Below are 25,970 nucleotides of genomic sequence, written 5' to 3'. Positions count from 1 at the left end.
CCCAGTTTCCTAGCAAGAGAAAGCTTTCCCATACAATGAGTGGCTTCCTGGTGTGTTTCGTGTATCCAAGGTATAAGTATCATTTATACTGAAGAGTGTCTGTGCATGTGCACAGGAGTGCACGTGTGGGCATGTGAAGTACTTATTTGCATACCTGTGGGGAGGGAGAGAGGCTTAAGTATTTCCCACATTGTATACACCAAAGGAAATTTCTAATCCATTAAAGAAATAAAGAGCATAAAATACAAGCACGAATATATGGGCACCCATTTACATGCACTTTTTTTTTACACCATTGCACAATCAAGGAACAGTTGGTTTAGTTTATCACTCTAAAATGTCTCCCTTTGGATTTATGAGCTAAGAGTGCTCAAGGGTTTAGTGTCCTGACATCTCTTTAATTAGCAGTCTCCTGGATCCTTCGCTAAGAAGACACTAAGCCAGCGGACTGCTGTCAAATCTTAAGGATTTCAGAAGGTTGGAAAGCCACAGAGCAAGCCTACAGGTCTACAGCCTATGCCTATATTCTATACAGAATGTGCAATCTACCATTTTCCCCTTAGAAGCAAAGTTCGACTTTTGGCTGTGATTGCTGCTGCTTTGATGGTGATGGAGGTGTGAAGCGGCGAAAAAGCTACCGAGCAAAAATGGGTGAGATAAGTAAAGATGATGTCGAGAAATACCTGGAGAACAACCCACAGTTTGCCAAGGAGTATTATGACAAAAAACTGTGTGCGGAAGTAGTGGGAAGCGTCTTCAAAGTCAACCCTGGGGATGTAAAGGATGGAATCTCCTTCAAGGAAATGACAAAGCTGGAGGAATGTCAGGTGCTTTTTGAGCTGATGATGGAAATGCAGGAAGAAGCCAGCTCTGTGGAAAAGATAGTGCACAAAATCCTGCAAAGGTTGGCACAGTTGCTGGCAGCTGACCGGTGTAGTATGTTTATTCAACGTTCCCGCAATGGTATTCCAGAAGTGGCTAGCAGGCTCATGGATGTCACCCCTACTTCCAAATATGAGAGCAATCTGGTGCCTCCTGAGAAAGAAGTCGTTTTTCCTCTGGACATTGGGATAGTTGGGTGGGTTGCTCATACCAAGAAGGTATTTAACATACCAGATGTAAAAAAGGTAAGTGAGAAAGCTTTTCTGGGTTTGGTGTAGGGTAGCCTCTCCCCGCTCCCCTTTATGTGAAAGGCTAGTCAACATTGTGCCCTCCAGACACTGTCAAACTACAACTCCTATCTTCCCTGACACTCTGGCTGAGGTTGTGGTCCAAAACATATGGCTGACACCACATTGGCCACCCCAGTTTATAGTTTACGGGGCAAATGGAATGAAGGAATTACAGGACCGTTACTTCAAGAGCCAAACCCATATCTAGGCATATTGTTGGAAATGTGGAGGGGGGAAGCTTTCAGTCAATTAACAAATTTCCCAATCCTGTATTTACCCTGTGTGTTAAGAAAGTAAATGCAAACTTGGGAGTTGAACATCCAAACAGTGGCATTCGCATAGATAGCGAGGGAGAGATTCAGAGCTGATTTCAGCCACATGTGAAAACTATAGAGAGTTTTCAATCTCTCAGGAATAACCACCTTAAAATACCTTAAAAGGGGGAAACGCAGGGCTGTCTGCCTGATCCTCTGCAGAGTTAGACTTAGGTGTGCCTAACTCTGTTTTGGATTGGTCTGTTTAGTGGGTCACAAGTTGTGTAAGCTTACAGTAGCCACCTCCACTCAACTGCTTTAATCTGGAGCAGTCCCAAAAACTTCAGTAGAGACTGAAATAAATGGGATGCAGACCTGCCAGAGGCGGGGCTAACACGAGGCTCTGCATCCAGTTTCAGGTATTGGGCGCCACTGAGAGCAGTACTATTGCATGCCCCTCAAGTGTCCCAATTTTCCAGGGACAGTCCTGGAATTACAGAAGCCATCCCACAGAAGAATAGGGTGTCCCTATTTTCATTGGAAAAATGTTGGTGGGTATGCAGTTGGAAACAGGCTGATTGCAACTCCAAGGAACCATTCACTGCTGTGCCCTTATGCAGCTGCCATTTGTTTCAATGGACCTTGCACAAGAGAACTGTCTTGATGCCTTGTAACCTGGATTAAATAATAGTAAGGAGAGGACATACCAGATAGGCCTGTGTTCGATTATAGAATCAGACTGCTTTGGCTACAGGCTCATTATGACCTGTTTTGAAACTACTTTCCACAACCAAAAATATACCCAGATTTGAGGTAGGAAAGCTAATATACTTGTGAAATTTGAAATCATGCCATATAGCACCTGTCTCGGTATTTTGGTTCTGATTGCTGGACCCATTTTCTATGGCAAGCAATATTGTACTTACTGCCTGTTACCATCAACAGAGGCCTGTGTGGATAATCTTTTTAAATTCATAAAGCAGATTACAGGAGAAAAGATCGACAGGACCAGAGAATATGTGCATCTCATTAGACTAAGCACTGTTATTCTAATATTATTAAATGACTGTTGCCGCTTGAAATATAGTATGCTCTACATTTCGGTACCAATGATATTTGGATATAATTAAGAAACAAACCAACCTAGGGGCATGGCCCAGTTAGATATCTCCTATTGAATTTAATGGAGCTAAACAGTTTTTTTGTATTTTTATCTTTGACTAGATTGTGCTCAAGTTTCTTTATAAAGCAGGAGAGGGATGAGGTGTGTTTTCCTTGTCATTTACATTTGCTAATGCAACATTCAGTTTTTCCTTTTTCTTTAGAATATTCTTACAGTAACTGGAAGTTCATAAAAGAGCAAAAAATAAAGTTTTGCTTGTCACTGACATTTTAAAATAAAATGGTAGCTGTATCATTTTATGATGTATCATTTATGATACAATATAATTAAAACATGAAAATAGAGATTTTCATGTATTAATTATCCGTATTCATTCACAGTGGTTCTCAAACATGGAAAGCCAAATATTAACCCCACCATCCATTACTTGAGGTTTTCTATTTGACTTCCATGTCTGGGAACTCTGCATGTAGTCTTGCATTCACTAGTACTTTAGCCTTACAATTTTGCTAGCTGTTTTTTCCTCAGTTCTATTTTTCTAGAAAAAGAGGTGCCGGAACTCACCACGAATACTTCCCTCCTTCTCTTAGAATAGCAATGGTGCCCACCTGAGAGGTGCCGGAACTGAGTTCCGGCGAGTTCCGGCTGAAAAAAGCCCTGAGATTCAGGGGACTGGTTAAATGAAAGAGTCAAAGGGCAGCCTTAACGGGATGTGGGGCCAAATACTCAAATGGAAACCGATATGGTGAACCTGCTCTGGAGTGGGGCGGGGAGATTCTTCTCAAACACCTCACTCAGAAATCCCATTGATGTCTCTGGGAAGTTGCCTAAGGGAGGTCTTCAAATATGGGGCTTTAATCAGTAACATATCCATTGCTGTGGTTAATTATATTAGGAGTCCTCAGTGCTTCTACTTGAAATCCTTTAAACATTATTAAAACCCTATAGCATTACCGTCTTTGGAAATCTTTGAGGTTCCAGGTAGGGGATTATGAACTGCAACCAATTCCAAACAGATAAAATGGAAGCAAATTCTAAAATGGCTGTCTTTAAAAGTTTCCTGACTAGCTGCCAGGGGTGCAAACTTGAATAAAGTATTGCGGGGGCCCAGGTAAGCCCTGCCCTGAATAATTGACCACATGATACAGTGCACACACACCATTTGAATGGGAATACCCATTAACTGTGGGGGAGCCCAGCCCCCTCAAATATTTTATTTTGGAGGCCAAGGCCCCCACAGCCCCTAGGAATTGGCTCCTATGCTAACTGCCAAGTCACAAGGAACTGAATCATACTTCTGAGCAGATATGTTGAAGACTGTACTGCAAATGGTCTTGATTACATGCAGCAACATACATCTGGGTTTTCCTGGACATATCCGGCTGCAAAATGGCGTCTGGGCGGATTTTTGCTGAATTGGCAAAATGTCGAGGAAAACCCATATTTGGGAATAGGGCAACCCTAATTAATGTCATTGATGAAATCCTTGGAGAGAACAGTATTGTCACTGCAGTAAATTCTATATTTCAACCAATCAGTTTCAGTACTTTTGCCCAACTTATTTCTTTCTTCTTTCAAATGAGAAGCTTGCAACTGAGCCAAGAGCAATTCCCTGAGGGGCCACTTTTGTTTGCCACTCGTCAGCTCCCACAGAGGTGAGAGGTTGCCAGGGCAACTGACCTTGTCAGAAGGCCAGCTGAAAGGTCTGGATCTGTTGCCCACAACCTCTTCATCTTCTCATTAATCTAGCAAAACTAAGAGCAAACCAGAGGTGTGAACTGGCACCAGGATAAGAGTAAAAGTTCATTTATGAGGCATTCCTAGGCCTATGTTTCTGAATATTGGTTGCCACACTTGCAATCATTTTCTTCTCTGTCAGAGTTAACAAGAGACTATGCTATTTTTTTTCTAGAATTATTTCTCCTGTGGAAAAGGAGAAAAAAATGCAGTGGGAAAATATTCCTGAAATGTTCTGTCCTTTTCAAGATAGGCATTTTAGAACTTACAACTATTTTATCAGTTTGAATTCGGTTGTTGTTTAAGTAAGCCCCTATTTTTACAAAGAGACTTGTGGCTCCTTTAAGACTAGCCTTCTCTAATTTGGTGCATGCCATGCTTTGGACTACATTTCCCATCATCCCAACCAGGAGTGGGCTGGGAGTTGTAGTCCAAAATATAATGAGAGCATGGGGCTGAGGAAGACTGATAAAGACTAACATAGATATCGAGGCCTAAACTTTTGTGAGGGAAAGATAATCTAGTCAGAGGCATGAAGATTATCATATATGGCAGGTACCACAGCATTCTTTTGTTGCTTTTGTAGCAACAGACTAGCATGGCTACCACTTCGTAATTTCCCTGTTTTAAGAAATTACTTTAAGGAATTACTTTAAGGAATTTTAAGTTAATATTTGGGGCAAGAGTTTTAGGGTGTTTGTGCATGGAAGATAGCCTAATGGAACCTTCCGGAATATGCGCTGCTCAGAAAAAAATAAATAAGCAAGGAAACAAACAATGTGTTGCCATTTCTCGCTATACACACAGAGAAAGACACACAGAGTGCATGCATTCCTATTGCAACTGTTACATGAAATGTGAAACAGCAAAGATACACCATTTATTATAGCGTAAACATTTTAAAGGCCACAGTCCGTTTCAGTATGGTTGCCTTCCTCCATGTCATTTTTCCGGCCTTGAAAACAAGCAAATGAAAAGCACAGCTATTTAAATAATTTCACAAGCCTCACTTCCGTATTTCTGCAGGGCAGTTATAGAATACTAATAAACATTTCAAATGTTAAAACTAATATATTAAGGAACCCGATTCAAGCATCTTTAAAGAGCTGAACAAATAAGAAACATAGCTGCAGCAAGATAAAATCCATTCTGAGAACATTTTAAAGGACCCGAGAAAATATAAAGGTAGATAAAGACACAAAAGCAGGCAAACCTCCCTGAGGTAAATGTGAAGGGACAGCAGCATGATTGAAAAGGTCCTTTGCCCAATGGCTACCCATGTTACCTTAGAAGGCAGGGCACTGGAAGAAGCTGACATTATGTCAGGATTGAGCCACAGGAATTTCAAGTGAGACACAGAATTAATTAGATACAGGGTTTTTTCCCCAGCCAGAACTTCTGTCACTTCTCAGGTGGGTGCCTTGGCATTATAAGAGAACAAGAGAGGTATTCATGGTGAGTTCCAGTACCTCTTTTTCTAGAAAAATAGCACTGCTTAGATGGTTTTTAAAGAAATGTATAAAAAGGAAATATCTACTTGAAAGGACACCTTTAGGGTTAAATAATTATTCATCCATTTAGTTGTTGTTTTTTTAAAAAGAAACATATTCATCCTGTTATGCTTAGAGCAGCTTACAGTGTCATTAAAATGCAAGGAGACCCATAAAATAGAAAAACGGTTACGTAAAACATTGTTTAGCTGTGTTTTATGGTATTTACAGGTGTGGAGAGCTCTTGTTCAGTGTCATAGCCAATCAGTTAGCCATACCCTTTCCCCGGATATTACATTCCATTCCCACTCTCCCGTTTTCAAAATAGTCTGTGGCCACTGAGCATGCCTAGTCTTCATTGGGCTGCTTTGGGGGATCCGCCCTGCCCCCCGCTTTTAGGTGGTTATATAATTATTTTCCTATTTCTGAAAACCTTGGGATTCTCCAGAGCCTCCTGGTTCCTCTATATTGTGCATGGATAGTGCTGTTTTGACTTCCTGGGGATAAACAATCAAGAGAATGAATTTGTTTTTAAGACTTGCTGTTGCCAGTTTTATCCTTTCACTTCATGTAAATCCAATACTGTAATATACTTTTGATATGAGTCTCAAACTATTCTGGCTTTGTTTAATAAGCACAGAATTTCTAACCTTTTCTACTTTCTACCTGAAACTAATGACTATTAGGCAGCGTTTCCTGGGACCGAAAACTGCACATCCTGTGTTTGCACCTGCCATGCAGCTTTTAGGAGGCATGGACTGCTTCCAGACGGGTGGCTCCTTGGGCTATTAAATCATTGCCCTTACTTTGTAATCTGCAAGTGATTATATTATAGGGGATATTGCACTTTCCCCTGCATCTTCACCCTGCTATGTTCCATCTACACAAGTTAGCTTGAATAGCTAACTCTAGATAGGTTAGGCAAAGGTCCTATTTACCTGAGTGACCACTTGGAACATTCTGAGTGATCCTTAAAACACACACACAATTCTTTCATTAGCTCTAAGTGGTTATTCATTTAAGAGTGGTCTCCCATTACTACTCATAGGTTTCTTCTTCAAACAGTTTAATGTTTCTGGTGGATCTTAAAGGTTGATTGGAAATGTTCGATGTGGGGCACTGCTGAAATGCTGGTGACTGGAAAGGTTTTTTAGTGAGTTTTATGGGGCTGAATGCCTGGGCCTCCTTCTAATTCTTGGAATAGCTACACTAGTTTCCTGGTGAGGTGATAGCCTGGGTAATGGGCCATTAAGGAAACAAAGGAAGGGGTTCTGTGTGATACGGCAAACGGGTGGGTAGTTAGAAAGATAGTTGAAAGTTTGGATTGAGGTGAGCTAGAAGATGTAAAATAAACTGTGGGTTGGGAAGTAGGCAGAGAGAGCCATGATTGATTTCTGTTTGAATACAAGGCTGCAGTTATGGGGGAAGCGAGACCCGCTTGGGGTGTTAATGCTGTGACATCCTCTATTGTAGACACAGGTTGTATACATGTTCAGTGCTTTTTTCTGGGGGGATCCAGGGGTATGCATACCCCTAAACTTTTTGTGAATCTTTGTACTTTTGGCCATTTACTGTATTTATTTTCCCCGATTTGAACTATAAAATGGTGATTTTCTTGAGTCAAAATGAGAGTACCCCTAAACATTTTTTTAAGAAAAAAAGCACTGTATATATGTAAATAAACCATATATCATAAAGACACCACAGTCTCTGTTGTAGCTCATTCTGAAGGAAATCTTGCACTGCTTGGAGATTGCTATGCAACAATAGCTTTCATTTAAGCAGTATTTTGCTAATATTTTAATATTAGTAAATAATATTTAAATAAAATATTCAAATATATATAGGAAGAGAAGCATTTTAGCACTAATTAAAAGATGGATTTAAAATAAAAAAGAGCAGGGCTATAGAATTGTGACCTCTGCAAAGATTAAGGTGAATAGGTTTACTTGCCCGATATGTCAAGACCACTTTCTACCTTATACTAATGACTAATGACCTCTTCAAAAAGACAGAAGGGTAGCACTAAAGGCATGTGTATCTGTGAAGATTGTGCTAATCTACTCAAAAACATTGGACTTCCTCTGGTAAGAAAAAAATATGGAAGAAACGCTGGGGAAACATAGGTTTACAAACAGCTGATAGCAGAGTGTGGACCTCCAGGAAAATGCAAGTGAACAAGGTGTGGAGATTTTATACCAAACATCTAGAATGGAAGCTTGATAGACTCATGTCAAGATAAAGGCAGGAACTCTTAACGGAAAACAAAATATCAATAGAATTTGCCAAGTGGGTTGAAATATCCATTTTTAAAAACTGGGGGTTTTCTTGGTGTTCATTTATCCTGAGATTATCTCCCTAAAACTTGGACAGTTACCAGTAAATGTGAGGAAGCACCTTGCCCTGACTAATGGTTCAGAGGGTTAAAGGAGAGGCCTAGACCTTCATCAGTTAGCTTAGAAACAGCATCTGTTCCCTTCCCCCAACAGGGATTAGTAAGAGAGAGAGAGCGCTGTTGATCACAGGAGCTAATAGTGTTTAATCCTGGATTTAATAGTATCAGGCAAGAAGAAAGCAACCATGCCCACTGACCTAACAAATGGTTAGTCAAATGGGACAAATGAGTTGTTCAATTAGTTGTATTTCATTTCTACTGGAATAGCCCTTGGCTGCAGATAATGTTATCCTAGTACCTTCACACCAGGACTATTGAAAGAATACAGGTTGTTTAGTACCATTTAAATGCAGTGGTACATCAGGTTAAGTACTTAATTCGTTCCGGAGGTCTGTTCTTAACCTGAAGCACCACTTTAGCTAATGGGGCCTCCCGCTGCTGCTGGAGCACGATTTCTGTTCTCATTCTGAAGCAAAGTTCTTAACCCGAGGTAATATTTCTGGGTTAGCGGAGTCGGTAACCTGAAGCGTATGTAACCTGAAGCGTATGTAACCCGAGGTACCACTGTACAAGTATCTTCTAGCTGGTGATAGCATGCAAATATACAGACATTATATTAATCTGCAAGCAGCTACTCAAGTAATGGGACCTCAATGGAAGATTGTGGTATGCTTTCTCAAAATATGTACAGTTTTTGTAATTTCTAGTTAGAAATAAAGAAAAGAAGAAAGGAAAAGAAGTATGAATTCGTCCATGAATGTGGATACCTCCAATGCCTAGTAGGGATGGAAGGATCTGTCAATTTCAGTTCTCTCCGTTTTTCATTTTTCCGATCTTAAATTCAGGTCTCCACATTTCCGCAGCAGTCGTCTTGAAAATTCATCAACATTTTAGTGCAAATTTCTCCTCATAAACACTTTTCCCTGTTCAGTTTTGACTAATATACACATTTTTGCAATTCCTCCTAATATAATGCATTTTTGAGTTTTATTTTCATTAATGTATTCATTCTTATGCACACTTTCCCCTAATATATGTGTGTATTCTTTGGTTGGAGAACTGGACAGCAAATTCTGGATAAGTGTGAATTTTGAAAGATGCCTGTTCTCATATTGTTTCAGAAAGGGCAAATTTGACAGATTCGCCTTTAACTGCAAACTGAATCAAATTTCTCACCCATCCCTAATGCCTAGTTGTTGTTGTTGTTTTTTAAATCTGCCCCAATATATCCTGTCTTCCTTTCAGGTTTCAGCCTCAATAGGAAGTCGTGAGAAGTTATTATATCTGCATATATTTAAACAAATTAATATAAAAAGTGTTAAAGAGCCTTCTCTCTCTCTCTCTCTCCTTCTGGAGATGCTAATCCTGACCTATACTTCAGTCAAGGAGAAATAAAGTAAGGAAGTTGTATATATACATACATACCAGGAATGCTTCTCTGTATTAATGCATATTCTGTTATGCAGTTAACAATATGTGGGTTAGTATTTTTCATCTTTAGACTTTAATCAAGACCTTTTAAAATTAGTTTATTCTGAATTTTGTTAGAATCTATTGCTTGATAATGGCCTGGTTTGTTTGATAATGATAAGCCAGCTGCAAAACATAAGTCTCCCTGTCTGGCTTGGAGAGAGAAGTTGCCAGGGTTATAGTGGGTGATGCTGTAAGCGGAAAGGCTAGCAGTTGTTTCTGCAAGTGGTTCTGGGTGGGTAAAATAGGGCAGAGCGCCATCCTGAGGAGAACAAGCTATAACAACGAGGCCCAGGCAGCATAGCTGATACCTCTGCTTGTAGGTTCAAGCTTGTTGCGCTTAGGAGAGCAATAAAGGACTTTCTTGTGAGGTGAATGCTGGGAACTCTCTCCATCTAAAGTCTAGACTCAGGTTGTAAATATGTGTATATAAACCATATTTCATAAAAACACCACAGCCTCTGCTGTGCTTAATTGTCCAAAAGGAAATAAAGCCCTTTGTAAGCCCTGGGAACTCCCTGGAATTTTGTCACCGCTTGGCAGAGATTGGAGGTGGTGTGTAACAATATATATACCGTATTTCACCACATACTGGTTGCCACTGTGTAATAGTCCCTCCCCCCATTTTCGGACCCCGAAAAAGGCCCCAGAGCATTCCCCGCATAATAGTTGCAGGGGTAAGCTGCAGCTCGTGCTGCAGGATACCCCAGCCAAGAAGGGGAAGCAGCAGGTGAGCAACCACCTCCACTGCCCACCTGTGGCCCCTTTCTCCATCCGGTAATTCACTGCATAATGGTCACACACCTCTTTTTGGAAAGGTAAAATCGGCACAAAAAATACGACCATTACACAGTGAAATATGGTAAATCCAGTGAAATTAGTATAGTAGTACCTGAAAGACCACCTGCCTCAGAACAAAACTGTAAGATAATTTAGATTATCTGGGGAAGTTCTACTCATGGCACCATACCCTTTAGAGTATCGCACGGTGATGACCTAAATACAGATTTTATGCTGCTGCCCCTGTCATACCTTGGAAGCAGCAACCATCAATTGCCTCAGACATCTTGTAAAGACTTATATTTGTCTCAGACATCTTGTAAAGCCCTATGTTTTATTTGCTTTTTTATACTGCTGTTTAACTGATTTTAGGTTGTATTTTTCTTTTAATGATATATATATTTAAAATATTGCAAACCACTTGGAGATTTTTAAAAAAATATTAAGTGGTTTATAAATTCTTTTAGATACCTAAGTCAATGATGTGGCTTAGAGATTGGCACTTCCATTCCAGCTTTTGGCCGCTGGGGAGAGAAAGGGTTGTTGCTTCCCTATTTATCACAGTAATACAGTGGAGGTCTATCTGATGCAGAAGGGTGAAACATAAGCTGATCTTCGGCACCTAGAAGGCTAAGATTAAGAGAACCGTGTTGGGAAGGGAGTTTCCAATGAACAAGGTCAGGGTTGGTAAGCTTAGTGAAGGAGGAGGGATTTATGCCTGCTCCAATATTAGAGCAACTGCGTCATCTCGAAAACCAAAGAGCAGGTGTGGTGTCAGCCCTTGGCATATGACAGCTGTTGGATCCCACCCTGCCTCCTTCCCTCATGGTGAGCACCACCTGTCAGGTCTCCTCTGATGATGCTACCACTAATCCTCCACTGGCTGGATTTTACTACATAAGACACTATGGGACATTGCATTTTGGGAAATTTAAAATGGTAGCCACTCAACGATGACTAGTGCCAAGCAGCTGATTGGCTCCCATTGGAAGTGTGCCAGCATGACTGCCAAGGTCTGCTGTCGTGCTGCTGTCATGAGGCCCCAATGGAGTGCTTAAGAGTGGCACTATGCCAAGGAGGCCATCGGTAGCCATAACTATGCTGCAGGCCTGCTCAAACCTGGTGCTGGCCTTGCCTGTGATCAACATAATGGAGGGGTGTTTCTAGGACAGGTGAAACTGTGAAGCTTCCTTGTTGCTTTGCTACTGGATGTTGCTCCGTATAGTTAAAGCTATGGTTTTCCCAGTAGTGATGTATAGAAGTGAGAGCTGGACCATAAAGAAGGCTGATTGCAGAAGAATTGATGCTTTTGAATTATGGTGCTGGAGGAGATTCTTGAGATTCCCATGGACTGCAAGAAGATCAAACCTATTCTTAAGGAAATCAGTCCTGAGTGCTCACTGGAAGGACAGATCCTGAAGCTGAGGCTCCAATACTTTGGCCACCTCATGAGAAGAGAAGACTCCCTGGAAAAGATGTTGGGAAAGATGGAGGGCACAAGGAGAAGGGGACGACAGAGGACGAGATGGTTGGATAGTGTTCTCGAAGCTACCAGCATGAGTTTGACCAAACTGCAGGAGGCAGTGGAAGACAGGAGTGCCTGGCGTGCTCTGGTCCATGGGGTCACGAAGAGTCAGACACGACTAAACGACTAGACAACAACAATTGGATGTTGCATGTTTTGTAATCTTCTTGCATTTATAGTACTGAAATGTGATTTGGGGGGGGGGAGGGAGTATGTTTTTATATTTGCTATTGTTTTGCCAGTGACTGATTTAGGGCAGCACAACCAGTTCTGCCACACTGGGCGCCGAGGCTAGGGGGTGCTGCAGAGCGCTGCAACTATGAAGTAGTGAACTGAGCAGAAAGAGATGTGGTGGGTCCTTGCAGAGGGTGCAAAAATATGGAAGACCAAGGTCCACCCCTGGTTTTGCTATGTTATTATGAAAATGTTTTTGCAGTGTTTGTTTGAAATGTATTCCTGTTTTCTTCATTGTAAGCTGCTTTGAGCATGATTTGTTTTTGTGGAAAAGTGACATACAAATCAAGTGAATGAATGAAAGAAAATAATGTAGTGGTAGGATCCCATGATCTGCAAACCTGCTGTGAGATCAAGGAGATGATCCAAATCTCTGATGTTGGTCCAATAATAATAAAACTGATTTATATGTACAGTATTTCTCAAATTCCTGATAGCTGAGATGAGGAGTGGTTCTGTGTGCATATGTGCTCTGGGTTTAAACTAAATCACACCACTTGCATTCGGCCAAAACGATTTACTTTTAGAGTAAAAAATACCCACTATCTCTGACAATCCTTGTCCCTATGTTTCTGCATCAGTCACTGATCCCTGGTTGAAAGCAGACAAGCACAGAACAGTAACATGCAGAGATGCAAAGCAAAGTCTCAGGGCAAGGTAATTTTGTTCAGTCTGCTGTGGTCACAGAAGTTGTGAAGGCAATCAGAATTCCCTGGTGGAGTCTGATCTAAAGGGAGCTAGGCTGCTACCATCATCAACATCACCAAGAAATATCATGTCTATAAAAATTTAGAGCATTCAAAGAATTTTGCATTCAGTATCAGGATGAAAAGAGACATTCTAAGTGTGGTGGAAGTATGTAGTTTGAGCAGTTTCTGCCCTAAAAACAAATGCCTCAGAATGCAATAAATGAGTACAGTAGTTTGTGTAAGGCCACCTAGTGAGTAAATGGCAGAAGTGAGACTGGAACTCTCTAGATCAGTCATGATTACATACGGTAGCTTTCAGCCATGTGACCTCCATCATCACTATTTGGGTCATGTGATTGTTTCATTATAAACATGTCCCTGCCTTATCACAAGTATTGCATTTACTTCAACACTATTCAGCAGCTTCTTAGTGTCAAATCACATAACTTCTAAATTAGATTACTGCAGTTCCTTGAATAGGAAAGGTTTTTTTTAATGTTTAATGTTTTATTATGTTTTTATGTATGTTGGAAGCCGCCCAGAGTGGCTGGGGCAACCGAGTAACACGTGTGGGATTTAAATAGTAAAATTATCATTATGGAATGGAACCTTCCTTATTTTCATTGGAGAAATGTTGGACGGTATGTTGTACATGGAGCTGTCTTTGAAGACTGTTCAGAAACAGCAGCTGGTACAGAAGTTAGAAATCAGATTGCTTAGCGGGGCAAGATGGCTTGAACATGTAACACAAACCTTGGCATGACTACACTGGCTACCAGTTAATTTACTTGCTCAATTCAAAGTGTTGGCTTTTTACATATAAAGCCTGAATTTTATTTTTTTTTACTCCTATCCTCTTCCCTCCCTATTCCTTTCCCCTTGTGTTTTTGGTTTTTGTTTAGATTGCCTGCCTGCCGGTAGGGATTGTTTTGATTGTATGTTCTTTTGAATATATTTTTGGATGAGCGCTTTAGGTGGGGTTTTATTTTAATATTTCTTGTGATTTTGTATCTTGTAAGTTGCTTTAATACGCTTCAGTGTAAAAAGCAACAGAATTATTTAGGGTGGCTTGCAATGACAACCCAATAGCTGGAGCATTGTGAAGTTGGCATGGGTTTTGCATCCCCACAGATGCTACTCACTGAAATGCTTGTTGCTTTTTCACTGATATACCGTGGTAAATATCAGTTCAGGAGTTGTGTTGCAGGCTGTTGTAATTTATTAAAAATATTCTACAGTGTTTTTTCCCTGTTTACTTTTTACTCCAAATGTTGACACCATATACATGGAATGAGGGTCCTTCCTGACACAAGTTTCCTAGCAACAGTTGTGCAATGCCAAGCCCATAAGTGAAACCAGAAGTACGTCAAAAGGATATGGCTGTTTTTATCTTGGGGGTGGTAGCTTTTGCTTCTGACTTTGTACTAAGGCTGTTGTGGTGCTTATGCTGGTTTTGCTAGTTTGTGTGGGGATTACCTGCTTCCTCATAGCTCAGTTGGTTAGAGTGAGGTGCTGATAATGCCAAGGTTGAAAGTTTGATCCCTGTAAAGCACAGCTGCATATTCCTGCATTGCAGGGGGTTCAGCTAGAATAGCTAGATCATGTTGCACATAGAATCAGAGTACCGTACATACCACCTTCAAAGTCATCTTGCCAAGCATAGGATGGTGGCTTTACTAAAGCAGGGAAGCCTACAGTTGTTGGTCAGAATTGCTAAAGAAAATACGTTGGAATTGCATGTCATGTGATAGGGACATTGTTTACATGTTTCATTAATGTTGCATAAAGGTAATGCAAAGAACTTGTGCCCACTATGGGCAAAAGTCAGGTGACAAAGACTAGTCCATAATATGCACAGCTGCAGGATTCCATGGAATGTTTTGCTTTAGGGATGCTTCAGGACAATCTGCTTGTTGAGCATTTATCCTGATTTGTTTCAGGGATATTAGATGACATTGGTTAATTAATGAGCGTTCACTCTGAGAGGCTAGACAACGTTGCATCAAAGCAATCTTATCCCACACTTTCCCCGTTGCTTTCCTTATAGCAAAAAATCCAGTCTTCAGGGGATGTGTGTGTTTTGTGCAAAAGCCCCAAATCAATTTTAATTGTGGATCCTAATTTTTTCTGTAGGTGATTGAATCCCACCCGAGAACAGCAATTCCGGAAGCCTGCTAGCTGTTCATGCTTCAGCCAAGAAATAAACTATGTAAAATATGCAGAGCATTAGCAAGGCATTTAGTGCTGACGCCTTGTCAAACCGATTGTGTTGGCGGTGCTCTTCCAAATATATTGTTTATAGTATTGTAAGAAGCAAAGAGATATCCCTCTCCTTCTATGTTCCTGTATAGCCTGTTAGTTAATGATGTTAGTTAATGATTAAGTTAATGATGAAGAAAAAAATGTTTTCTTAATGGACCAGTAGACTTGTCTTTATCCAAAACACAATATAAATGATGCATAATGTAACACTTAATTGCAGAATGGGAGCTGAAAAGAATAGTTTGTTCAGGTTGAATTTGGTCAGAGAACAGGAAAATAGCATGGTTTTCTAGAGCTAAAAGACAGAAACAGTTTTGGGGAAATCTCCCGAGGTTTTGCCGTTTTACTCTTGAGAACTCATGCTGGTTTGAACCAAGCAGCACATGCTGTGTCCTTATTTACTTTTCATCCTTTCGTCCTTGGTGTCAGGAAATAAACAACCACTTCAGAAACAAATGCATATCTTATGCTAACTTTTCACTGGAAGAATGCTAGATTAGAGGGATCTTTAGTCTCATAAGGGTTTTCTACACTTTTGAAGCTGTACAAAACTTCCCAGATCCCCTCTGGTTACATATGTCACACAAGCAGTAATTAGGTCTCTACAGATTTCTGCCAAAAGCCATCAGAAGAAGCCATTTTGCTCTTACTGTCAGGTTTCACATAAGATATACTTGGAATTGCAGATGAGGCTACCAGCATTAAGTGTATCAAGCATACAGTGTAATCCTATACATGTCTACTCAGATGCAAGTCCAACTTAGTTTAATGGGGCTGTTAGCATTATCATTATTATTATTATTCAAACATGTTGGCTTAAAATGTATTTGATCACTAGAATACAGTAAAGTGTTTTCTTATGGCAATTGTTCCATCAGCACAAGCATTTCGACTTGTCCCTCTCCTCTCCCTGTAAGCTGTTCTGGGGTTCTCCTGACTCTCCTAGAGTCTATTGCAGGCATAGGCAAACTCAGCCCTCCAGATGTTTGGGGACTGCAACTCCCATCATCCCTAGCTAACAGGACCAGTTGTCAGGGATGATGGGAGTTGTAGTCCTGAAACATCTGGAGGGCCGATTTTGCCTATGCCTGGTCTATTGGGTGACCGGGGGGGGGGGGAGGAGAGAAGGGAAAGCCTCATTGTACCTAGTGGGACTTGTTAGTTGAATCTGGCCTCATGAGTTCAAACAGAACTGATTCACTCTTCTGTCTCATGGTTATTTTATGTGTTATATCACAGAATTAATTATTAACTTCCTTTGTTTGCCGATGAAGCAATTTATTATACAAACAATGGCAAACTGAAAATAAGGTACACATAACTCCTACTAAGGGACGCAGGTGGCGCTGTGGGTTAAACCACAGAGCCTAGGACTTGCCGATCAGAAGGTCAGCGGTTCGAATCCCTGTGACGGGGTTAGCTCCCATTGCTCGGTCCCTCCTCCTGCCAACCTAGCAGTTCGAAAGCACGAAGTGCAAGTAGATAAATAGATACCGCTGAGGCGGGAAGGTAAACGGCGTTTCCGTGTGCTGCTCTGGTTCGCCAGAAGCAGCTTAGTCGTGCTGGCCACATGACCCGGAAGCTGTACGCCGGCTCCCTCGGCCAGTAAAGCGAGATGAGCGCCGCAACCCCAGAGTCAGTCACGACTGGACCTAATGATCAGGGGTCCCTTTACCTTTACCTTTATACACCCACAGTCATTCTTGACTTATTGCAAGTTCCAGGACTGCTTAAGTCTGGTAGTTTCTACATGTGACCTGTGTGAGGTAGGAGATGATTGGTTTAATGGGTGCTGAAGTCACAGAAACTCTGATGGCTCCCAAATATATGGGAAAGCAGTAATAATGCTGTATATAGTTCCTAGGCATTTGGTGTTCTCTCCTAGATAATAGGCTAATCTCTCTGCACCTTCCTACCAAGTCATCTTTGCAAGGTTTCTCTCCTTGGGATGGAAGGATCTGCTCATTTCAGTACTCTCTGTTTCATATTTTCCCTGTCTTAAATTCAGTTCTCCACATTTTGCAGCAATTTGTGATTATTATTTTTTTAAGTCCTCGTGAAAATTCACCAGCATTTCAGTGCAAATTTCTCTTGATAAACACATTTTTATTGGCAGTTTGGACTAGTATGCACATTTTTGCAGGCAATTCCCCCTAATATAATGCATCTTTGTATGTTCCTTTCATAAATGTCCATTTGTATGCACACATTTCCAAATTATATGCATTTCTGTAAACATTTGGTTGGGGAATCCATCACAACAGTTGGATGAATGCAAATTTGGAAGGATAGCTATGTTTTGGTTTGCATATTGTTTTGGAGAGTGCAAATTTGTCAGATTTGGCTTAAAACACTTATGGAATTTAATTTCTCCTCTGCCCCTACTCTCTCCTCCACCTAGACACCAGTTTAGAAGGAGAAGGCAGCCAGACTTTCTTACATTTATATCCTGCTATTCTTCCATCATGGAAACCAAGTTAGCATTCATGTGGTTTCCATCCAGACATGGACAAGATCCAGACCTGCTTAGCTTCAGTAAGATGGTGGCCTCTTGTGCCTTCAGACTATGCTATGGAAGAGATCTTATCCAGGCTAATCATTGCAGGGTAGGAATTAAAGTAATATACAGCCTGTTAGAGGGCAAAACATTGATTGCTATTTTGAATGCAAGATCCTCTAGATCTCCATAAGGGGGCAACTGAAATTAAAAAACAACAACTCTTAGTTGGCTATTTTAGAAAGCAACATTCACAGAATTTCATTAAACTGTCCAAATTGTTGAGAAAACTGATCAACAACTGATGAAAAGATTTTCAACCTGAAATGTAAGTACAAACTGTTTGTACTAAGGAGTTTGCTGACACAAAGATGCTATACTGTACCAGAAATCTAAATTAACACCCTCTGCTGACACACACTCTCTCCTGTGGAGCGAGAAGTGTATTATTACTATTATTGTTTTAACATTTATACTGCTTTATATAAGTAAGTGATTTACATAAAACACCATAAGATCATTTTTAAAAGAAATATATATATATATATACACAACACTATAACCAAAATTACATAGCAATAGATCTGTAAAAACAGAAAATCTATCAATAAAACTTTCAATTAAATATAAATGAATAACAGAACAGTGTGATGAATCTTATGAGCCAGGGAAAGTCTGCTTAAACAGATGGCTTTAAAGGAGGTATTTCAAGCCTGCCACTATTTCTGCTTCACAAACAGCACATGGAAGGGTATGGCAATAATGTCAACGGACCGAAGGCATTGTGAAAATTCAGGGCACAGTTCCAACATGGCAAGGCTTTAAAGCAGAGCTTTCCCAACTTTTCATGTTGGTGACACACTTTTTAGACATGCATCATTTCACAACACAGTAATTCAGTTTTACTAGCAAACCAAGCACGGGGAAAGTTCGCACAACACACATACAGACTGCAGCCGACATACTATCGTGTTGCAACACAAAGTTTGGAAAGCTCTGCTTTAAAGGATGTCAGGGAAAAAATGCATGGCTGTTTTTGGCTCATGCTCTCAGTATGCCTGCCTGCTATTGCTGTTCATGAGCCCCATCTAGAAGATTGTAGCCATTACCTTTTCCTCTGCTGTTAAGAGCTTATTGATTGTATCTTGAATTTTATTTAAATAAGTTTCTTTACCCACTTTAATGAACACTCAGTCTCCTCTAGGTCAGGTAGCAGTTACTGACCAAAATCTTGACCCTACATGGCAAACCTTCCAGTAACTTTATTGTGATCAAAATTAATTTTAGTTAGTGATATCCAACTAAGTCATACTCAGAACATGCCCTCTGTATGAAAAAGAAATGGATTCATTCGTGTTCTAATGCACAGAATTTCTGGGTAAATACTAACATTTTCAGCATCCTATCCTATTTAAAATGTGCCATATCATGGATACTTTGAGATTTGTGCATTGCAAGGGTTTGGACCCAATGACCCTCAGGGTGCTCTACAATTCTATGATTCTGTGTAGAATTGGAGTATAATATTTGTGTTGCAAAACCTATAGAGATGGAATGTAGATCATTTCACATCATTCTGCTTCTCATGAGAACATGCATATTTTTCTGCAGCAGGTGAACATTTCTGCAATATCTCCATTATGTTGAATGAGAAGCTATCTGTGTTTGTATGGATTGTCTGGTTCATTTAATTGACTCTTCCTGGGATCGTTTATTTCAGAGCCATTAATTCAACAAGTTTTAGTGTAACTGATGTCTGTTGCTGTTTCTGTTATTTCCCAGATACTCATTGTTCTGGGCGATTTCAGCATCCATGCCGAGGGTACTTTGTCAGTATGATTTTATGGCAGGAATAGCCAACGTGGTAATTTCCAAATGTTGTTGGGACTACAGCTCCTATCAGCATGGCCAACGATCAGAAATTATAGGAAAGTGGTCCAACAACATATTGAAGACCTTCCTCTTGAGCCAATTGAGTTCTAGAACTTTTCTAAAGGTGTCACTGTTCAATATGATAGTTACTCTGGCTGAGTTCTCCATTCCGAAAGAATAAATGTGAAACCAAGCACAATGAAGATTGTATAAGGTAAAGGTAAAGGGACCCCTGACCATTAGATCCAGTCATGACCGACTCTGGGGTTGCGGCGCTCATCTCGCTTTATTGGCTGAGGGAGCCGGTGTTTGTCTGCAGACAGCTTCCGGGTCATGTGGCCAGCATGACTAAGCCGCTTCTGGCGAAACAGAGCAGCACACGGAAACGCCGTTTACCTTCCCGCTGGAGCGGTACCTATTTATCTACTTGCACTTTGATGTGCTTTCGAACTGCTAGGTTGGCAGGAGCAGGGACCGAGCAACGGGAGCTCACCCCGTCGTGGGGATTTGAACTGCCGACCTTCTGATCGGCAAGTCCTAGACTCTGGTTTAACCCACAGCGCCACCCGCGTCCCAAAGATTGTATAGTCCTTTGCAAATCAAAAGTGACAAATGAGTTGCTGATAATATTTGAAAGGCTAATGAACTGGTACCATTTGTTTCAGAATAATCATTTCTCCGACTTTGTGGATAAACAAACCGGCTATACAACCGTCAACATGCTTGCAGCTCCAGTAGTGTCTGGGAAAGAGGTTCTCGCTGTGTTCATGGTTCTTAACAAGCAAAATGCCTCTGAATTCTCTAAAGAAGACGAAGATGTAAGTACTGACATGAAGAATGCTGTGGTCCATAGAGCAACAAGAAATAACAAGTTGGGTTCACTGAGTGGCCTGAGCATAGCTGTCAACTTTTCCCTTTTCTTGTGAGGAATCCTATTTGGAATAAGGGAAGTTCCCTTTAAAAAAAGGAAAACATTGACAGCTATAGGCCTGAGGTCACCTGACAAATGTAGCATTCTACTGTATTTTCTAAATGGATGCTAATCTGACATGAGAAAGGGCAATATCCAGAAATCAGTAGCAAAACATGTCAGCCTCCCAGGACACTCTGCTGCTGACTTTAAAGTAGCAATTATTTAACAAAGGAATTTCTACAGACAGCTTCAGTAGGAAACAGCTGAATTACAGTTTGTGAGCCAGTGTGAAGTAATGGTTAGAGCAGGCATAGGCAAACTCGGCCCTCCAGATGTTTTGAGACTACAGTTCCCATCATCCCTGACCACTGGTCCTGTTAGCTAGGGATGATGGGAGTTGTAGTCCCAAAACATCTGGAGGGCCGAGTTTGCCTATGCCTGGGTTAGAGTCTTGGAACATGACCTGAGAGACCAGCATTTGAATCCCCACTCAGTCATGAAGCTCACTGGGTGACCTTGGGCCAGTCATCATCTCTTAGCCTAACTTACCTCACAAGGTCATTGTGGGGATGAAATGGGGAGGAGGAGAACCTTGGCAGATAAAGGTGGCATAGAAATGTAATAAAATAAATAAAGAGAAAACAAATCCAGAAATTCAATTCTATCCCTGGTGGCCAGAACTGGGATAATGGGTTTTTATCCCACTACAGGTGTTTATTAACTTTCCAGTGCCAGGTATTTGCATTACCAGCAATACTGTTCTGTGAATAGTCACTATAATGACTTAATGTCATTATAACTTTTTGTACTTGGTTGCGTTTAATTTCTCTCTGATCTCACTGGTTGTAATTCGTCTCTACAAATATGAATATAATATATATATATATATATATATATATATATATATATATATATATATACAGTCAACGCAGATTATAACCTGATGCATCGGATAATCTTGTCATCAACGCTTATGCCACAGTAAATTTGATTGTTTTTAAAGTGCCACAAGAACCTCTCCAGTTTTTGCTACAACTAACTCACTGGAAATTATAGCATTGTTGGAACTTATGCATGTTGACTCAGAAGTAAGTCCCACTGAGTTCAGTGGGGTTTACTTCCAGCTAAGGGGATATAGGATTTCAGCCTTAGAGGGTAAAGATCCGGATAGGAGAAAGTTAGGAGCCTTGTGTAAGCTGTTTGCCTTTCCAAGGAAGAGTGTGGTGCAAGTAAAAAAACCACACCATTATGAGCCACAATCCCACCAAAGCGCTGTGAAGGCCCATTGACTTCAGTAGCAGTAAGACATCTTTGTGCTTAAGTATGTCATTGAAATAAATGGAACTTGAAGCACTTGACTTTGTTTGGATCATGCCCATGATAATTGCTACTCTCTCTCTCTCTCTCTCTCTCTCTCTCTCTCTCTCTCTCTCTCTTTCCTTTGCAGCTTTTTAACAAATACATTAATTTCCTTGCACTTGCTGTAAAGCAGCATCACATGGCATACTTGTACAATATTGAATCCAGAAAAAGTCAGGTAAAGTATTACATCTTACTTAATTAAATGTGAAGTCAGTGAAAGTCCCGTTACTTATTTTTCTTGCTGCTGCTTATGCTTTCATAATGTGCCCCCAAATGCAAAAGTATGTACTGATTGTGACACATTTCCTCATGATTTGCCAGTGTTGTTGTTTACACTTCAGCCTGCATCTGTCAGAGTTTTAAATGTTTCCTCATATTTTCTCTCTCTCTCTTAAATAGATGCTTTTGTGGTCTGCCAACAAAGTATTTGAAGAACTTACAGATATTGAGCGACAGTTTCACAAAGCACTGTACACCATTCGAATATACTTAAACTGTGAAAGATATTCTGTTGGTCTGCTGGACATGACCAAAGAGAAGGTCACTACTATTTTTTATAACTAGCTAATTAACCTAACTAAACTTTTACAAAAGACTAATGAGGTGGTGCCAGAGAAGAGGCAGCTTGCCCCCCACTTGTCACACTCGTCTCTACTTGAAGGAAAGGCACATACAAATTGTAACTGAATCATCATTAAAATATAGCTGTGGTCTTAAGCATGCTTACTTGAAAGTTAACTCTGTCAGAAATCAATAAGAGTTACTACTTCAGCTAAAATATGTTTTGGATGAGAGCATTATTTCTCTTTCATAAATGTGGAACAAGCATGCCCCTCCTCGAAATGCCTTTTGTTTCCCTCTCCCCTCTTCCCAATTGTTGCTGCTGCCGCTACAGGAAGGCTACGTGATCTTGTGTATGGTGAGTCTACTTAAATCGAATCCACTTCAGCAGGATTCAAGCAGACTAACTGGCCACAAGATAAGAGATGAACTCTTGTCCCCCCTCCCCCAATCCTTGGTGCCATTTTTCAGGGACATTTTGCTCATTCATCTGTTACTATTCCCAGGAATTCTATGATGAATGGCCAATTAAACTGGGAGAAGCAGAGCCTTACAAAGGACCAAAAACACCCGATGGCCGAGTGAGTACAATTCTTTCATCTCTCCAAATCTCAGCCTTCTGGATACTATTGACAGATTCTTACATTTCTTTCTCCCCTTGCATTTAGGAAGTCAACTTTTATAAGATTATTGATTACATCTTACATGGAAAAGAAGAAATCAAAGTCATTCCGTGAGTGTTTCCTGCCAGTTTGTTAGATAGTAATTAGTACAGTGTGTTTGGAACAGTCCCAGATTACGTGAGAGGGGGAGCATGAGCGGGTACTTGCTCTGGGTGGCAGGCTAGTGGGGTGGCAAAACAGCATCCCACCCTAACTTGGTTCTGCTATTTAGAAGAGGCTGGCGGGCCATAGCCTGCCATGCTGTGTTGTCCTGTTGCCAATATGGTGTGGCTGCCTATGGCCCACCATGGTGTTCCATCCTTCATTTGCAAGTCAGAGTACTCTCTGTAGCAAAGAAGACTGTCAGTGAGGCTTTGTATGGTGGATGGAAGTGGAGAGAGATGAGGCAAAAGGAGAGCTATCTACTGCTGCTGCTGCTGCTGCTCTTTGTGCCCCAGGTCTGGGAAAATAGGAAGGATGTTGATGATGGTGATGATAATTATATTTATACCCTGGCCGTCTTGCTGGGTTTCCCTAGCCACTCTGGGCGGCTTATAGTACATATAAAAACATGGACACTTCTTTGCTTTGCTCTGCTCTGTTACCTTTTGCTCTTCCTTCCTTCTCCCCCAGGCTCCAGAATTTAGCAAATGGCTTCCTCTGGTGGCTTACAATTCACTAAGCCCTTATGCAACATCCACTTGAGGAAGGGAGGGAAGTGGGAAGAGACTAGGGGTCCAGCCAGAGTCCAAGATGTTTCTTCCTTTCAGTGCCTGCTTTTGCCCTAAGATCTGGGGAGGGGGATTGAGGTGAGGGCAGCTGTGGGCACCATGCAATACCTTTCTGATGTTTCTGTTTAAATGAAACAAGGCGCCTTTTCTCTCTCTTTGACACTGACCACGAGAGCAGCTTCTCTCTTGGTGATAAGGGTACAGGGGTGGGATAGACAGACCAGAATACACAGAGGATGTAATTATTTGAGACAAACCTGAGAACAAGAATATGTGAGGGGGCGCTTTCCATATATTTTTATTAATGCCAATCTTGCCCCCAAACGCTCGGATTCATTACCCACAACAATTTTTTTTAAAAAACCTCTAACGCCCACCCACCCACACCAACACCACAGTCTTAAGAGCTTAATGGGTGTCACTGGTCACCTTTCAGTTTGTAGATCTGGTACTGGGTTTGGAAGTGCTCAATTTTATCTCGTTCTCTTCTTCAAAGATCACCTCCTCCAGATCACTGGTGTCTTGCTAGCGGATTGCCAACTTACGTTGCTGAAAATGGATTTGTAAGTTTCAGGGGTTTTTTTTATATACAGTTCCATATGTATAGGTGTATTTTGTTTAAATCTTTATATCAGTATGCTTCACAATAATCTAAACATATGTGTAAGGGCTCCTGCTTATTTGGCATTCATCCTGATTTCCTTGCACAAATTTCACCCAAAGTTTAGATTATATCTGGTATTTACTTTAGGTTTACTTTACCCAGGATCAGTGTATGTGAAGAAGTCTGTAGCCATAACAGCAAGAGCCCCCACTCTGTAGAAGCATCATCTAGAAGTGCCCCCAAGAAGATACAAGCAAAAATACCGTATTTTTTGCACCATAACACTCACTTTTTTCCTCCTAAAAAGTAAGGGGAAATGTCTGTGCGTGTTATGGAGGGAATGCCTACGGGTGGCATGCCTACGGATTTTCCTCCTCTAAAAACTACGTGCGTGTTATGGTCGGGTGCGTGTTATAGAGCGAAAAATACGGTACTCTACTTGGCCTGTCTCCTGTAGCAGCTGACACCTGACATTTAAATGACACAGCTTCTTTTTATTGTATTTCTCTCCCTCTCTCTCTAGATTTGTAATATGATGAATGCACCAGCAGATGAATACTTCACTTTTCAGGTAGTGTCTTTTCGTTTATTGCATTAACAAGTAAATGATGCTAAGATAATACATCAGCACTAGAGATGGATGAGACAATTCTTGGTCTGCTTTTTAAAGTGAATTGACCTAATTTGCCAGTCTTAGATTATATGTGGGTTGGAATGTAGCAACCAATCAGATCTAAAACATGTATCTTATGTGTTTATAATTGCCCAGAAGAAATAGTATTTTAAGGCAAAATGCATTGAATAGCACAGTAAAAAGTGTGCCATTTACATTTATTGATTGATTAAATTTATATCTTCCGCCCAAAGGAGTCCAGAGTAGCAAGTAATAAAAACATCTCAATGTCAATTTTCTCTCTCTGTGTGTGTTTAATTTGCAAAAAACAGGGCACCCGATATGCAAAACTGACAGGGGATGAAAGTCGACTGATCTATCCATCCATCGTGTTCACATAGGCATTATCGTGCTTTAATTCGTGTGTGGTAATGTAATTTCTTTTCTTTTTCTCTTCTGCAGAAAGAAGCTTTCGATGAGACAGGGTGGATTATTAAAAATGTCTTATCTTTACCTATTGTCAACAAGAAGGAAGAAATTGTCGGTGTAGCTACATTTTACAACAGGAAAGATGGCAAACCCTTTGACGAGCATGATGAACAGATTACTGAAGTACGCTCCAAGTTGCTTGACATTGTCAGGCTACAATCAGACACTGGAGGGAGGGTGTTTTACCATAATTGGAAATTTAAAAGCAAAATACTAACATCTTACACTACACTTCAGTGTCTTGGGAAAGTAGTTGGTATGTATACAACCTATCCTGAGCATCTAATATATTGTCATAGTAAGTGTGAGGACTTGGATGTCACTGTTGCTTTTATCAACAGACATTTCCTATAAAAGGTAATAATTTTCTATAAAAGATAATGCCAATGGGTTTGATCCAAAGTAGTGGATAAATAACTTGTTCACTAATTAGTGGTGCTCAAGTGCTAGTGGAAGACGTGTCCGTAAAAGACAGGTGTTTTGCATTATCACAGTGTGTGTGCCTTCCCAGCTGCGCAGAGCAGATGGAAATACC

General features: G+C 40.7%; 1 protein-coding gene across 1 annotated transcript in view; it reads left to right on the top strand.

Annotated features, from left to right (window-relative positions):
• Positions 1-503: 503 nt before the first annotated feature.
• PDE6C (phosphodiesterase 6C) overlaps positions 504-25,970 on the top strand; it is a 41,541-nt gene continuing 16,074 nt past the window's right edge. Inside the window, exons 1-9 of the mRNA XM_053388722.1 lie at positions 504-1,127; positions 20,166-20,318; positions 21,861-21,950; positions 22,175-22,315; positions 22,843-22,917; positions 23,005-23,069; positions 24,226-24,292; positions 24,857-24,904; positions 25,409-25,558. Coding sequence (XP_053244697.1) covers positions 648-1,127; positions 20,166-20,318; positions 21,861-21,950; positions 22,175-22,315; positions 22,843-22,917; positions 23,005-23,069; positions 24,226-24,292; positions 24,857-24,904; positions 25,409-25,558 — 1,269 coding nt within the window. The 5' untranslated portion in view covers positions 504-647. The remainder of the gene's footprint in view (positions 1,128-20,165; positions 20,319-21,860; positions 21,951-22,174; positions 22,316-22,842; positions 22,918-23,004; positions 23,070-24,225; positions 24,293-24,856; positions 24,905-25,408; positions 25,559-25,970) is intronic.

The sequence above is a fragment of the Podarcis raffonei genome, chromosome 5 (assembly GCF_027172205.1).
Source record: "Podarcis raffonei isolate rPodRaf1 chromosome 5, rPodRaf1.pri, whole genome shotgun sequence".
Lineage (NCBI taxonomy): Eukaryota > Metazoa > Chordata > Lepidosauria > Squamata > Lacertidae > Podarcis > Podarcis raffonei.
The sequence above is the reverse complement of the archived record's forward strand: the minus strand, read 5'-3'. Positions and strand labels throughout refer to the sequence as shown.